Genomic DNA, 16,018 nt, shown 5'->3' with positions numbered 1-16,018 from the left:
ATGTGAGTGAGAAGCCTAAGACATGGGATGTCCCAAGAGAAGCTTGTTAAGTGCAAAGGTTTCAGGAAGTCCCTAAAACTGACCTTTCCTCCCCAAATGTATACAAGCAGTAAAGACTGTTGAGAAACACTCAGGTAAGCCAAGTCGCCTAGGAGATGCAGACCAAGTGTGCTGTGGTGTCCAAAAGGCACTCTCCAACATGACGAACTGCCTCCATGCTGTGTACAGTGCCATGTTCCCAGCTCTCATGAGTCATCACCCAAGCTGGGTTGGGCCCTGGTGATGCAGCTGTCCTTGAAATAACTTATGCTCCTATAAGCAACCTCTCTCTCATATTACTGAAAACTAATACCCATAAAGCTCATTGGTTCACCAAATTGGACTTTGGTGGTATCCTTACAGGTATGTTGCAAGATCTGGGGCAAATGGGTATTTATTCACATCTCCCCAGGAATATTGGATTATATCAGTAGTCCAAGCTGGCCTTGAATTTGAGATCCTCCTGCCTCAGCTTCTCAAGGGCTGAGATTAGACACGAGTTACCATGCCCAGCTAGAGCTTCTATATTTTTCTTTCTTTTTTTGAGACTATTTTTAGGAATGAGTCTATTTTTAGGAACTAGTCAAATATAACTAAGGAAAAACAGAAAACTTCATTTGAGAGCTGGGGGTTAGTGGTGTTTGGTGGATAAAATACTTGCCCACAAGCATGAGAAATGAGTTTGCATTCTCAAAACTCATGCAAAAGACGGGCAGGCCTAGCAGCCAGCACTCACAGGGTTTTGGGTTGGTTTGGTTTTTGGTTTTGAATCAGGGTTTCTCTGTAACTTTGGAGGCTGTCCTTGAACTCGCTCTGTAGACCAGGCTGATCTCGAACTCACAGAGATCTGCCTGCCTCTGCCTCGAGTGCTGGGATTAAAGGCATGCGCCATCAACGCCCGGCTCTTACAGGGTTTTGGAGGCAAGCTGACCACATGGACAAGTCCAAAATCAGCAAGAGACCTTGCCTCAATAAATCAAGTGCAACTGAGGAAAACACACACGTGCCTATACAAGACACACATGCAGACATACACAAGCATGCCAAGCATGAGCACATGCAATAAAGAAAGGAAGACGGACGGAGGGGAAGGAAGGAAGGAAGGAAGGAAGGAAGGAAGGAAGGAAGGAAGGAAGGAAGGAAGGAAGGAAGGAAGGACATTAAATTTCATTTAAAAGTGTATCCAATGGCTGATTGTAACTCAGTGGTGAGGCACCTGTGTGTGGCCCACCAGAAATAACAGAAAAACACCTAATACAAAAGATTGAAAAAGAACAAGATAAGGTGCTCACTCTCTTGTTGGGGTGGAAGCCACAGACTTTTCGTTTTTCTTTTCTTGTTCCACTGAAGAACTGTTAAGTAGAAATAAAAGAATACTTTTTAACAAGTTGATATTTTATCAATTCTATCTATAGCAAGAAGAAAATTATCTTAGCTTCTGTTTTTAATACAATGTGGGACAACATTTCATTAACAATGCTCAGCAGTCATTTTTTCACTTGTGCCTAGGAAATGAGCTCCGTGAAGGCTGAAGATGAAGTTCATTCCCAGCACACACCCTAATCTAAACAAACAAACAAACAGGAAAAAGCTCATCAACTACCAATATCTGCTGGGCCCTAAATGAGAAATTTGTTAGCCTCTAATTCCTTAGTGAAGAGACAGTCTCAGTCCTGGGAAATGAAGCAAGCTAGTTATCAAACTCAAACTTGGGTTCTGGCCCTTCCTTCATTCAATGAGGCCAAGAAAGATCTGGTGAACACAATAGAAGTGTATACAGAAGAATACGCTAATTCCACATCCTATACCACCAAAAACACAACTAACAGATGTATAAGATTTCTGCCTTCTATCCCAGACTAACTTAAATAAAGAATTAAAGCTTTGTTCATGAAGAACTTGTTACTCAAATTGCATCATTACTAATGAAATAGGGCATAAAAACTATACATTCCTTTATATCACATTATAGTACATAAGAAATAGAAATTACACTCTATTTCAATAATTAAAACAATTAAAGAGCCCCTTTTAATCTTGGAAATAAAGGAATGGCATCATTATCATTCCAGAGAGTAGTCATAGAGTATAACTGTGAAAACTGCACATCGGAAGAGCATAGCTCAGACCTCAGCACCAAAGGAAAAAATTATCTACACTCATAGTTAGAAATTTTATTATTCTGGAAAACATGAAACTGTACCATGTCACTACATACCCAATGAAATAAAAGCATAAATAAATTTTACTTACGTCATTGGATTGCTATCTGGCAGGTAGTATATGAAGTCTCTCATAGTCATTTTCGAACGATCTGGTGGCCTCTGGCTTTCATTTGTAGCAAATTTGTTTTTCCATTGTTTCTATATACAGAGATTTTATATAAATAATTTCAGACACACTATTGTAACTATGATTAATGTTAAGAAATCATTTAACCTAAATATTGTATTATACAATATCCTTAGTAGCTTGTTTAAATGAAGCAGAATTAGAGGTTTTATTATAATGTAATTTGACTTGTGTGTATATACAAGTATATATTCTGGATGTGAGGCCAGAAAAGAGCAGAGTGTCACCCTCTTTCACTCTCTACTTATTCTTTTGAGGTAGGGGCTTCCATCTTAGCTAGAATGGAAGCCAGCAAGACCCAATGATCCTAGCCCCTCTCAGAGCTGAGATTACAGCAATCTGTGGGATGTCCAACTTGTTATATAGGTGCTGGGATCCAAACTCCAGTACTCGAGATCATAAAGCAAGCACTTTTACCAGTGAATCACCTCTACAATCCCTTATCTTAAAGGTATTTTAATCTGGGCTTTACATTAAGAGTTAAGAGAGAGAGGCACTCTGAAGACGGTTAAGATACACCTAAGAGAGCGCAGATATGGGTTTCTCACAGAGATACAAAAATACTAAGCTGCCCAACATCACACTGCTAGCAAGGGATGAAGCCTAAGTTTCTAACTCCAAACCAGCTTTACTATTGTTCCACTGTATACTGTCATCAATTAAAAGGGACACACACTCTACTATATATATATTCCTTATGGTTTTTTTTTTTGCCATAGTTCAATTTAAAACACTACCAATTCACATTATTAAATTATACTTATTTTAATTCAAATAAATATTCCACATCACTTAGACATTTTTATAGAAATTATTTTAATGACTATGTATATATCTACAAGTTCATTAAAAATATATTTTTTGCTCTCACCAAAACTACTGAAAAATATAAATGAATAAAATAATTTTAAAATAACCATCAAGACAAATGTGATGATACAATTGGATGGCTGGGTCAGTAGGATGGCCTGGACTACACAGTGACTTACACAGTGAACTAAAGGGCAAGACCCTATCCCACCCCCTAGCCAAAAACAAAACAAAAACTGAAAGCAGGTGGGTGGTGATTGCACACACCTTTAATCCCAGCACTCAGGAGTCAGAGGCAGGTGAATCTCTGAGTTGAGGCCAGCCTTGTCTACAGAGTTGAGTTCCAGGACAGCCAAACAAAGCTACATGCAGAGAAACCTTGTCTCAACCCCAACCCCCCAAAAAAACTGAAAATGAATAAATAGTAATAATAATAAAGTCTATCAGTTGAAAAAAAAGTAAGTTTACAAGGATACTTTTGTATTACAAAAGATGTTATGCTTACATATGAGTCATTATCTGGTATTATTCTCTCATTAATTTCAACACATGCTTCTTTTTCTTCTAAAGCTAGCCTGTTATACTAACCTGAATACAGAAATCCAGCAGGCAGCATCTAAATTTGAGTTTAGTCACTTACCTTCTCTTTCCTCAATTCTTCTTTCAACATTTCTCTCAGTTTCCGGGCTTTGTATATTCGGTATCTATCTGAGCATGGCTGTTTCTCTTTAGCTGGAGTAGGGTCTGGCTGTGGAGCATCGTGACTAACTGTAGATAAGGGATGACACTGTGAAGGAACACTAACAGTAGGCTTCGCAAGACTAGACGTGCTTGACGATGGCTTTCTTCTCTGTGGAACAGCAGAGGATGATTTGCTGGACTCTTCAACATTATTTTCATCACCAGCCTTTGCATCACTATTGAAATTAAAAAGAAAGAGTGGACATCGTGAGTCTTATGCTAGTTTTAAAACAGTAAGGTCTCATTAAACAGAAAAACAAATACATAAGACCACAAATGACTTTTCAGATTTATGTTCATTACAACGGAGTTGCAATAAAACACTTTAAAACTTCTTAGCTGAATGTGGGAGCTCATACTTCTGTGTCTAGCACCAGGGAAACTGAGGAAGGCAGACATAAGTCTGAAGCCAGTCTGGGTTACATAGTAAATTCCAACCAGCTTGAGCTACCCACCAGGTAAGACTATCTCAAAACAAAGCAGGACTGCTGAAAAGGTTAAGTGTACTTCTACTCTTCCACAGGACCACAATCAGTTTCTAGCACCGACATCAGGTGGCTCACAAACACCTGGAACTCTAGCTCCAAAGATCTGACACTTTCTGTCCTCCAAGAACACTTGAACACACGTGGCATTCACTCATACTCACACACACACTAAATCTTTAACAAAATAGTTTTTAGTGTATGTGAATTCTAAGGAAGGCTGTTTAAGTTAATGTTTTTCAAACTTTAGTCCCTAAACACAACAGAAAACATGCTGAGCACAATAACAGTAATAGTAAGAATAATAATAATAATAATAATAATATGCTGAATACAAAAAAGCAACAACTAAGTCATAGAACAAGGCTGAATCACCAATTTTAGTAACTAGATAGCTGAGAGGTTTGACATTTTTTGTTGTTATTGTTTTGCTGTATGTCTGTAATCCCAATACTCAGAAAGTGGAGGCAGAAGGGTCAGAAAAGTTTAAGAGCATCCTCAGCAATATTATGAGTTTGAGGCTGGCTAAGGTTACATGAGACCCTAGCTCAAAAAAAAAAAAAAGGATAAAAAAAAAGATGTAGTCACACTGACTACAGTATAAATTAGATATAAGTTGTTCAGAAATGGGGCTGGAGTCATGACTCAAGATTAAAGCACTAGCTCCTCTTCCAGAGAGCTTGGGTTCAATTCCCAGAACCCCTACGTGGTTCACAACTATCTGTAACTCCAGTTCCAGGGGATCTGACATCCTCTTCTAGTTTCCATGGGCACCAGGCATGGACAGACATACATGAAAGTAAAACACCCATACACACAAAATTTTTAGAAAGAAAAAGCCGGGCATAGTGGCATATACCTTTAGTTATATCACTAGGGTGGCAGAGGCAGGCAGATTTCTGAGTTCAAGCCTAGCTTGCTCTACAGAGTTTCAGGGTAGCCAGGAGTACACAGAGAAACACTGTCTCAAAAAGCAAAACAGAAGAAAGAAGGAAGAAAACCAGGAAGTAGCTGAATAGCATTAACATCTATTTCTAATAATACACTACAGCATAGTGGGATAACTACGGTTGACGACAATTTTTGTCATAAGATAGTTACAGAAAAGATCTGGAATGTTCTCAACATGAAGAAATAATAAACTTTTAAGGTGATACACCATACTGTGACATGTTCTAAATATATATTGAAATAACACATTGTACTCCATATGTAAGTGCTATTACTTTGTAGCCGTTAAAATTTTAACATTAAAAAGGGAGTATAGGCATTGGTGGCGTCTGCCTTTACAGGCAGAGGCAGGTGGATCTCTGTGAGTTTGAGGCCAGCCTGGTCTACAGAGCAAGTAAGTGCCAGGACAGGTTCCAAAGCAATACAGAGAAACCCTGTCTCGAAAAACAAAAACAAACAAACAAAAAAAAGGGGGGGATTATAGGGGCTAGAGAGATGGCTCATGGGTTAACAGTAATGGCTGCTCTTCCAGAGGACCCTGGTTCAATTGCCAGCACCCACATGACACCTCACAATTGTAGCTCCAGTTCCAGGGGATATGATACCTTCACAGACATACATGCACACAGGCAAAACACCAATGCACATTTTGACTGATTGATAGATAGATAGGTAGGTAGGTAGGTAGGTAGGTAGGTAGGTAGGTAGGTAGGATAGATGATAAATTTTAAAGGGGGATATAAATCAAGACTATAAAAAATTACTTTTATCATATTTTATTATTAGTTCTATATATAAATTGAAGCTACCTTAACCTATGGGATAGTTTCTCAAAAAGATTTTTTAATTTAAACTCTTTTATTAAGGCTGAAGATAGATAAAACCCAATGGTAGATTGATGGGGAAGTCCTGTGTATATGTCAATAAAGCACTGTTGGCCAATAGGAAGCAAGATAGTTGGGACTAGGAGTCCTGGAGGACTCTGGGAAGGAGAAACAAGAGAGTCATCATGTAGCCCGCCAGAGAAGATGTCTGTCCAGTAAGAGAAATACTTAGATGAGTTAAATACTTAAGTCAGAGCTATCCAGTAAGAAACAAGCAAGGCCAACAGCTTCATAATTAATACAGTGTCTTGTGTGTTATTTGGGGACTACAACACGGCAGAGCCTAGGTGACTGGTGGAGAAAAACCAAAGCAGCTGTCAAGGAAAAAGCTTCTCTCTACAGTAGATTGCTTGTCTAATATGCACAAAGCTCTGGGGTTCAGTTTCTAGCACTCTCTATCTAAAAACTATAGCCTTTAAATCAATATAGCATATATCAACCACCAACACTTTATATGTTAAATGCATAATCTGTTGGTTTCTACAACTAGAAAAAGAATGGTTTCATCAATGAGGACAATGGACTTGGGATGCAGCTAAGCTGGTAGACTTCGTGGTCAGCCTGCAAGTCCTGGCTCCCATCCCAGGCCCATAAACCCGGGCACAGTGGCACAAGTCTGTCACCTCAGCCTTCAGAGGTAAAACAGGACTAGATGTTTAAGGGCTTCTTCTCAGGAACGGTGAGTTCTAGGCCAACCTGAGCTGCGTGAAATTGTGTCTTTAAAAAAAAAGAAATAAAGAAAATTGCTAGGCATGGTGGCACATGCTTTTAATACCACTATTCAGGAGGCAGAAGCAATTGGATTTCTTTGTTCCAGGCATATCAAAGCTACATAGTGAAATCTGTCTAAAAAAAAATAAACAAAACAAAACACAAGTGTGAGAGAGTATGTGTGTGTGTGTGCATAATCTAGATGTCTTAGGACTGTGGCCTAAGGGCAATTTATAAAATAACAATTATAATGCATTCCTACATAGTTAATATAAATCTCCAAACCCTTTTGATAAGTGCCCAATATTGGTATTTTCATTCTAAGTAGAAACTTCCAAACAAATTCAAGTAAGAAACTTGGAAATTATGGTGAACAGTTGAAATATCAAAATAACACATAGCACCAACTCAGACCAACAGAAGAAATATTACTATGCAAACATAATTTCCACCATCTCCCTGTAATTCAATGTGATTAGTAGTTTACTGGCTTCTTCCTCTGTGTATTTAAAAGCTGCAGTCATCATATTAACCTGTCACATCACCTTTCCTTGTTTTGTTTTTTTCAAACAGCATCTTCACTGTGTAGCCCTGATTGTTCTAGAACTCACTATGTAGGCCAGGCTGGCCTCGAACTCACAGAGATCCACCTGCCTCTGCCTCTCCATTATTGCTAGGACTAAATGCATGTGACACTACACCTGACTCTCATTATCTTTTTGCAACTAGTAAATTTGGGGGTACTACTCTGCCATGTCATGTGCAAAACAATTTATATAATCACATCTGATCTCGCAATACTGCCCCAAAGGAGGTATCATTAACTACATCTAACAGAGGAATAAATTTTCCTGAGGACAACCTACTTTAAGTTGTTAAAGTAGGAGTCCTAAATCCAAACGTGGTGTTTGACGCTAAGGCGAGGCGTCATAATTCGCGAAACATAGTAACTATAAAGCAGTCCACGCTCAAACCAAAATAAGCAACCTGAGTCTCTTCCCTTTTGACAAATGCTGCAAGTGTGGCTCAGTGGCAGTGCGTTTGCCTAACACGCGTGAGGTGCTGGGTTCAATCACGTTACCGCGCGGAAGGAGAGAAAAAATTCAAGCAACACTGGTGCTCTCCTTTTAAAATAAATGTTCACAAAATGAAAGCCCCAAACTGCTTTCCGTGTAATGTACTCCAGGAGAATTACTTAAATTTCCAAGTGATACTGTGCCTATTCTTGACTTCAAATTGTGAAACCTGGGTTCTCATCCATGTAAAACATGGTCTTCTCGACAACAGCGACAGAATCAGTAGTCGCATCCTCTGATCAGGGAATTAAAGTGCAGTTAGGAGTGGTTTCATCAGCTCACACCAAAGGCTTGGTGCAGGCGAGGTACTGCTCCGTGGTAAAATCCAGCAGTTCGGCATCATGCTCGCTCTACAAGACCTCACCTGCTCCCGGGAGCCTTTTCCTGGGGCTCCGCTCCTCCGGAATCCACCGCAGGCACATCTGTAGGCTCCGCTGGCTTCGGAGCGGGCTCGGTGGCGGGCTCGGGAGGCCTGGGAGCCTCCGGTCCACGCTGGGGATTGGGAGCGGCGGAGCCCCGGGCGCCTCCACCAGGCCTGACATTCGGCTTCACGCTAAGGCGTGCCCTGCGGAACATGGCGGAGCCAGGGGACCGGCAGCGGCGGCTCCACCGCCGCGCTCAGCCCAGAGCCCCGGCCGCTGCCCGAGGGCTGGGGCCCTCGCCCTGCCACGCGGCCACAATCACCAGCCCAGCGCTGGCTACCGCAAGTTCGCGGCCCCTCCGCCTCCTCCGTTCTCCCGCCACCGCCTCCTCTTCATGACCCTGCCACACTAATAGCTAAGTTTCTCCTCCCCGCGTCCCGGCTCGCAAAAAGGCGCCGGAAACCATGACGTAGTCACACGGCGCCACTGATTGGCGTCACACTGCGGGCGCCGGGAACCATAGCAACTGAAACGCTCTGTAGCTTCGGTTGCCTGTGAGGCCGAGATTTTTTTTTTTTTTTTTTTTTTTTTACTTAAAGATAGATGTTCTTTCTTCTGTAAGATCTCGGGAGTTGCTGAAAGAGCGCGGAAACAGCTCTATCCTCCTGCTCAAACTTGTAAAACGCCCCCCGCCCCCACGCGCGGTGCTGGAGTTTGAACCCAGGACCAATACAGTGTACTCATGCCGCACGGTACCAAGGAACTTCACCCCCAGCCCACTTAACTGAATCTTTTATGGACCTTCTTGGTTTTGGGTTTTTTTGTTTTGTTTTGTTTTGTTTTTCGAGACAGGGTTTCTCTGTAGCTTTGTAGACCAGGCTGGCCTCGAACTCACAGAGATCCGCCTGCCTCTGCCTCCCAAGTGCTGAGATTAAAGGCGTGCGCCACCACCACCCGGCTTTTATGGACTCTTAAGGAGTTCTAGAGAAATCAAATTGTGCAGGTGAAAAACCTCAGCATCAAAGCGCCGGGCACTGAACCGAACCCTCTGCCCAAGAACCGGGGCCAGACCACTGGCTGCAAATGCAAGAGGTGATTTATTGAGTACACAGGCGCCTGCGGATGCTACTGCAACTCGGGTGCAGAGCATCCCGGGCTTTCAGGGAGTACAATATTTATAGAGTTTCAATGGTTACATAAGTAACAGGCATTTCATTGGCTCATCTTGGGGGCAGGGGTAGTTCCCACGGACTAAGTTTCCTGGTATTACTTTATGAAAGACCCAGGCATACTTCAGCAATTATTATCCGGGTCCCATGACTACTATGGTGATCATAGACACAACTGGGGGCAAGGGTAGTTGCCAAGGACTAGGTGTCCTGGTATTGTCATATGAAAGTTCCCAGCACGCTTCAGTAATTATTATCCGGGTCCCATGATTGCTATAGTGATCAGACACAATTGGGGGCCAGGGTAGTTGCCAAGGACTAGGTTTTCTAGTATTGTCATATGAAAGTTCCCAGCACGCTTCAGCAATTATTATCCGGGTCCCATGACTGCTATAGTGATCACAGACATCCTGTTTTGAGGGTGAAACACCTGGTCTGGGTTTCTTTCATTAGGCAACGGCCTGGCCTTGCTTTTCTTTTCCTAGGGGGTCCTGGGTAGGGGTCTTTCACAGGAATGCAGAGCCTGGTGGTGCATACCTACTATCCCAGCACTGGAATTGCACTAGAGAAAGCTTTCCCTGGAGCAGAGCTAAGCTGCTACGCTTATATTGACTTTGTGGTATGATATTCCTTGGCTCCCGACAGCCAGGATCCTTTCGTAGCCAAGCTCCAAGCTTACGGGAAGGTCAGTTCCTTCCAGGCCATCCTGGACTATCTTGCAAGACTTTATCTCAAAAAGACAATAAAATAAAAATAGTATGAGAGTATAGAAACTGTTTTACGTTTTTGAAACAGGGTCTCTTATAGCCAAGACTGACCTTCAATTGTTGGTCCTCCTGCCTCCACATGCTGAGTGCTGAAATTACAGTCATGCATGTGCTACCAAACCCTACTAGAAAGAAAAAAGTATGAGTATGGAGGGGTGTGCTATGTGTGGGTGCCCAGGGAAGCCAGAGTTACAGGTATTTCTCAGACTCCTGATACAGCTGCTGGGAATCCAAAAGGGCCCACTAGAAGAGCAGTAAATGAGTTTAACCATTGAGCCATCTCTGCTGAGAAATTTTTAATTGAGTAAAACAATTAAAATGTTTATGTGAAAAACTTGCAAATGATTACCTATTGAAAGAAAAGCTATGAAACACTTCATAGGAAGACATTCACTATACATGATTTTGTACACTTTAATGTGAACATATTGCCTATCAGAATTATTATATAAATTTTGCACATTAATGTGAGTATTCTTTTTGTTTGTTTGTTTTTGGAGACAGGGTTTCTTTGTATTGTTTTGCAGGCTGTCCTGGAACTCGCTCTGTAGACCAGACTGGTCTCCAACTCACAGAGATCCGCCTGCCTCTGCCTCCCAAGTGCTGGGATTAAAGGTATGTGCCACCAACGCCCAGCTGTAAGTATTCTTAATCTGCTTCCAGAAATAGCATCAGAACAATAAATAAGACATTCTGTGTTACAGAGAAGAAAATACAAAACAAATGAACAAGATAATTAAGAATTTTAAATGTGGGCTGGAGAGATGGCTCAGAGGTGAAGAGCACTGGCTACTCCAGAGGTCCTGAGTTCAATTCCCAGCAACTACAAGGTTGCTTACCACCATCCATAGTGAGATCTGGTGACCTCTTCTGGTGGGCATGCATGCATACCAGTAGAACACTGTATACATAATAATTTTTTTAATTAAATGTAATGAAAGAGATTTCACCATAAAAGAGGGAGCCATTATAAGTTGGAGGAGAGATCTGGCACTAGTGAGATCTTCACAGATCTACAAGAATGACATCAACTGGCACTAAGGCTACCTTAAATGCCCTCCCATGATGGTGAGAATCATGACTACCTTATATGCCATCCTAGAACTCTCATCCAATGGCTGATGGAGGCAAAGGCAGACACCCACAGCTGGGAACCGAATTGAATTCCTGGAACCCAGTTGCAAAGAGGAGTGATGACCAAAAGAATCAAGGTCAGGCTGGCGAAACCCACAGAGGCAGCTGACCTAAACAAGGGGGAACACATGGACCCCAAACTGGTGACTGAGAGAGCAGCATGGGACTGATCCAGACACCCTCTCACCAAACCTGGGTGGCAGAGAGGAGGCCTTGGCATCTGTGGGACCTTGGAAAGTAGAGCAGTATTTATTCTTGACATACAGAGAGACTCTGGGAACCCATACCACGTGGAGGGATGCTCTCTCAGCCTGGACACATCGGGGAGGACCTAGGCTCTGCCCGGGATTATGTGAGTGACAGACTCTGAAAATCCCTCATAAAAGCCCTTGCCCTCTCTGGGGAGCCGAGGGGGGATGGAGTGGGAGTGAGGGGTTGGGAGGGCTGGAGGGTGTGGGAGGAGGGGAGGGAGAGGGAACTGAGAGTGACATTGTAAAAAGTTAAAAAATATGAAAAAAAGATTTCAAGGGTGATATAATAAAAGTCCTGGGGTACTGGCAGTAAGGTCTTTATGATGGGAGGAAAAAATAGGCAGCCCTAAGGTTTACCCTATAGTAATGATGCAGTAATGGTCCAGTGATGCAAACCCATGACACAGAAAAACATAAAGCTCTATCCTCTTGAAATGAAGATTTTTAAGAGCTGAATGTGGTAGAAAGTGCCTTGCGCCCAATACTTGAGAAACAGAGACAAGAGGATCATACATTCAAGGTCATCCTCAGCTGTATATCAAATTCCAAGACAGGTCTAGGATACACAAAACCACACAGAGAGAGAAAGATGGAGAGCGAGAGAGAGAGAGAGAGAGAGAGAGAGAGAGAGAGAGAGAGAGAGAGAGAGAGAGAGAGAGAGCGAGCTCACAGAAGGGCAGGAAACCTGAAGGCTAAGAGTGCAATTCAGTACTGAGCATTTGCAAGGTAGGTCCTGGGATCAGGCAGCAGTACTAAAATATATGTTCAAAAAATTTCAAAATGCTAGAAATGATGGCACATGCTTGAATTCCCATCACTCAAGAAACTGAGAGGGAAATTGTATACGTTTGAGAATAAACTTCTGAATAGCCAATTCCAGGCCAGCTAAGGTTACACATCAAGACTTCATAAATAAATAAACATTTGTGAAAGAGCACCATGCCAAAGTTATCTTGTAGATACTGCTGGGACATAGAGCATTCCACAGCAAGTTCTTATGCAAGGTCTTTTTATAAATCCTGTGTTCTACCTAAGAATCCAAGATGTTGTCACAACTTTGTAGATAAGGAAATTAAAATTGTTTAGATTTAATTCCCTAATAGTAAAGGCATAAAACAAAAACTTAATTTATAAAGATTTTTCTTTTGATTTTTATAGATGTGTTTATTTATATGTATAAGTAACTTTGCTTGCATGTATACATGTGTGCCCAGTGCCTCGGGACGGGAAGATAGCATCAGATTCCCTGGTACTGTGGGTCCTGAACAACAATTGCTCTTTACTCCTGTCATCTCTCCAGCAACCCATATCCAAAATTTTACTATTAAATATATCTGGGCTGGACCGACAGCCTCGAAAACAATACAGAGAAACCCTGTCTCGTGAAAACATATATATATATATATATATATATCACAAGTGTCATCAGTCATTTTAAAATTCTACAATTTGGAGACTGGAGAGATTGTTCAGGAGTTAAGCACTTGCTGCTCCATCATTAGAACCAGAGTTTGTATCCCAGTTCCCATGTCAGGTAGTTCACAAATTTTGTTTGTGCTCTAACAAAGCTTGCCTGAAGATCAGAGAGTGGAGCTAGCCACTAGTTAACCATAGAGATCTGGAGGTGGGTACAGACAGACAGGAAATGGTAAGGCAGGGCAGACATAGGAACTCTACTTTTTCGACTGAGAAGTTAGTGAGGTAAGAGGAGGCTCTGGCTTGCTCCTTTGTCTTTCTGGTCTTTCAGCATTTACCCTGATATCTGGTCCAGGTCCAAGGGAGCCCTCCATTCTCACACTCATGTGTATACACGCATGGAGATACTAAACAATATTCTAGTTGTCTCTAGTGTTCTCCCCTCTTTCTAAGACAGGATAAGGGTTTCACTGTGTAGCATTGACTACCCTGGAACTGTGCCTGGTACGTAGAGCATGCTGCCCTCGAACTCAGACTCATCAAGAACTAAAGGCATGCTCCTGACCCTCTGGCAGAAACTCTCAACATATTCTGTGTGCACAGTGTACATCCTTGTAAACTCACAACTCAGAAAATATGATTTCAGACACAAATTCACACCAAGCACACATACATGTAAAAATAAGTTTTTATATATATGTATATATATATTCATACACACACACACACACACATCCTGAGTCAGGCTGGGCTAGCCCTGTAAGCTCAGAAGGTGGCTGTAAGAGCAGCTTGTGTGTGGACAAGATCAAATACACTTAAAACCCCTGGGATGAAAGGCATATACTACCATCACCCTGCAGCTTTTGTTTTGAGAGAGAGAGAGGGAGGGAGGGAGGGAGGGAGGGAGGGAGGGAGGGAGGGAGGGAGGGAGACTCTCACTATGTAGCCCAAGTGAGCCTCATATGTGCAGTCCTTTGGCCTCAGTCTTGCAAGTGCTAGGATTACACCCACACCCCACCACATTGGGTTCCTCCTTTCCTCTATGAATTTTGAGGTGTGGGAGTTCAGATCCAGGGCTGTGCATACTCTAAACAAGCGTCCACCACCGGACCATATCCTGATCCACAGATGATCTCTCACCTCTATGCAGCCAGGCCAGAGAGCCTCTCCTCCTCCCTGGGTATTCACGAAAGGGTTCACTGAGTACAAGCACACACCTGACCCTCAGCAGTTCTGAGCACAACAGGGTATGACTTGAGGAGTGTAAGGAGGGCGCAAGGTTCTCTGAGGTTGAACAATAAATAACAGGTAACACACTGAGAGCTGTTGTCTCAGTTAGAGCTCCTACTGCTGTGAAGACCCTGACCACAGCAACTCTTATAAGGAAAACATTTCACTGGAGTGGCTTACACTTCAGAGGTTTAGTTCATTATCATCATGGCAGGACATGGCGGCATGCAGGCAGACATGGTGCTGGAGAAGGAGATGAGAGCTCTACATCTTGCTCCTAAGGCAACAGGAAGTAAACAGTGATACTGGGCAAAGCTTGAGCATAGGAGACCTCAAAGCCCAACCCCACAGTGACACACTTCCTCCAACAAGACAAAGCTACTCCAACAAGGCCACACCTAATATCCCCACTCCCTTTGCGGGCCATTTTCTTTCAAACCACCACAGATACTCTACACTAGACCAAGTATTTCTCTCGTATGTGTGCAAGTATGTGCACATATGTGTGTGTTTTCATGTGTGTACATGTGCACATGGAGGTCAAGAGATAATCTTAGCTGTCACTCTTCAGGAGCTGTCCACGGTTTTTTAGGCAGGGTCTCTCACTGACGTGGAACGTGCCTACTCGGCTAGGGTGGCTGACCACTGAGGCCCAGGGACACACCTGACTCCCCCTGCCCAGTGCTGATTTAGCATGGTTTCTGGGGAGAAATCATATCCTTGCTTTACCAGATTTGTATTAATCCATTATCGGAGAAAGTAAAATTGCCTCCCCAGTTTATAGGAGGTAAAGAAGTTTTATACAGCAAGATAGTGTACCCTAGTTGACAAGACTATTTGGTAAAACTAGGCTTTCTTCTTTTCCTTCCTTCCCCTCCTCCTCCTCTATAGCTACACTTTCAATCCAGTCCTTCCATCTCGACACTTTGTTCCATGTCCTCTAAACTAGTTGACTCTATACGCTAATAGTAGTAAAAGTTTGGTGATATGTATGTTGTGGTACACCAGAACGTCATCTATACTTTTGTATACATTCAGAACATTCCATAAGGAACCCCTTTTAAGTACCCGCCAAATTTCGGGTGACCAGACCATCTCAGTTTGTAAAATTGTGCAGGTAAGAAAATAAGGCTCGGTTCAAGGAGTGGAACCTAGGGGCTGTCACTCATGCTAAGACAAGCCACACTCCCAAACCCTATGTGTTTGTTTCTCTGTATGTAGGCTTGGCTGTCCTGGAACTCCTTCTGTAGACCAGGCAGGCTTCTGACTCCCGAGTGCTGGGATTAAAGGCGTGTGCCACCAACGCCCGGCTAACATTAGGGCGTTTCTGACAGGTGAGGATGGTAAAGTCTAACTTCTGCCTGGCTGCTAGAAAATGAGTCCTGTCATCTTCCTGCCCTGGAAGGGGGAACAAAGAAAAGCTGACATTCTTTGTGGGAAAGTTGGGCGCATAGTGTTTTCTGCTTGTCATTAAAACCCGCTCAGCTCGGAGTGAGGAGGCGCGCGGAGGGGGAACTGGGTGTGTGTGTGTGGGGGGGGGGACCTCAGCTCTCCCGCCTCAGTTCACCGCGAGCGTGCGAGCCCGGGCGGGGCGCGGTCGCCGGTGGGCCAGCGGTCCCGGGTGCGCAGGCGCAGTGGCT

At 43.0% G+C, this 16,018-nt stretch overlaps 1 protein-coding gene across 3 annotated transcripts in view; it reads right to left on the bottom strand.

Annotated features, from left to right (window-relative positions):
• The window catches only part of Bdp1 (B double prime 1, subunit of RNA polymerase III transcription initiation factor IIIB), a 93,744-nt gene extending 84,904 nt beyond the window's left edge, over positions 1-8,840 (bottom strand). For all 3 annotated transcript variants that reach the window (XM_040728891.1, XM_040728893.1, XM_040728892.1), the window contains exons 1-4: positions 8,414-8,840; positions 3,842-4,118; positions 2,293-2,402; positions 1,332-1,391 (exon numbers count right to left, since the gene is read on the bottom strand). In XM_040728891.1, coding sequence (XP_040584825.1) covers positions 1,332-1,391; positions 2,293-2,402; positions 3,842-4,118; positions 8,414-8,625 — 659 coding nt within the window. In that variant the 5' untranslated portion in view covers positions 8,626-8,840. The remainder of the gene's footprint in view (positions 1-1,331; positions 1,392-2,292; positions 2,403-3,841; positions 4,119-8,413) is intronic.
• Positions 8,841-16,018: the final 7,178 nt, after the last annotated feature.

The sequence above is a fragment of the Mesocricetus auratus genome, unplaced genomic scaffold, assembly GCF_017639785.1.
Source record: "Mesocricetus auratus isolate SY011 unplaced genomic scaffold, BCM_Maur_2.0 Super-Scaffold_100020, whole genome shotgun sequence".
NCBI classification, from domain to species: domain Eukaryota; kingdom Metazoa; phylum Chordata; class Mammalia; order Rodentia; family Cricetidae; genus Mesocricetus; species Mesocricetus auratus.
The sequence above is the reverse complement of the archived record's forward strand: the minus strand, read 5'-3'. Positions and strand labels throughout refer to the sequence as shown.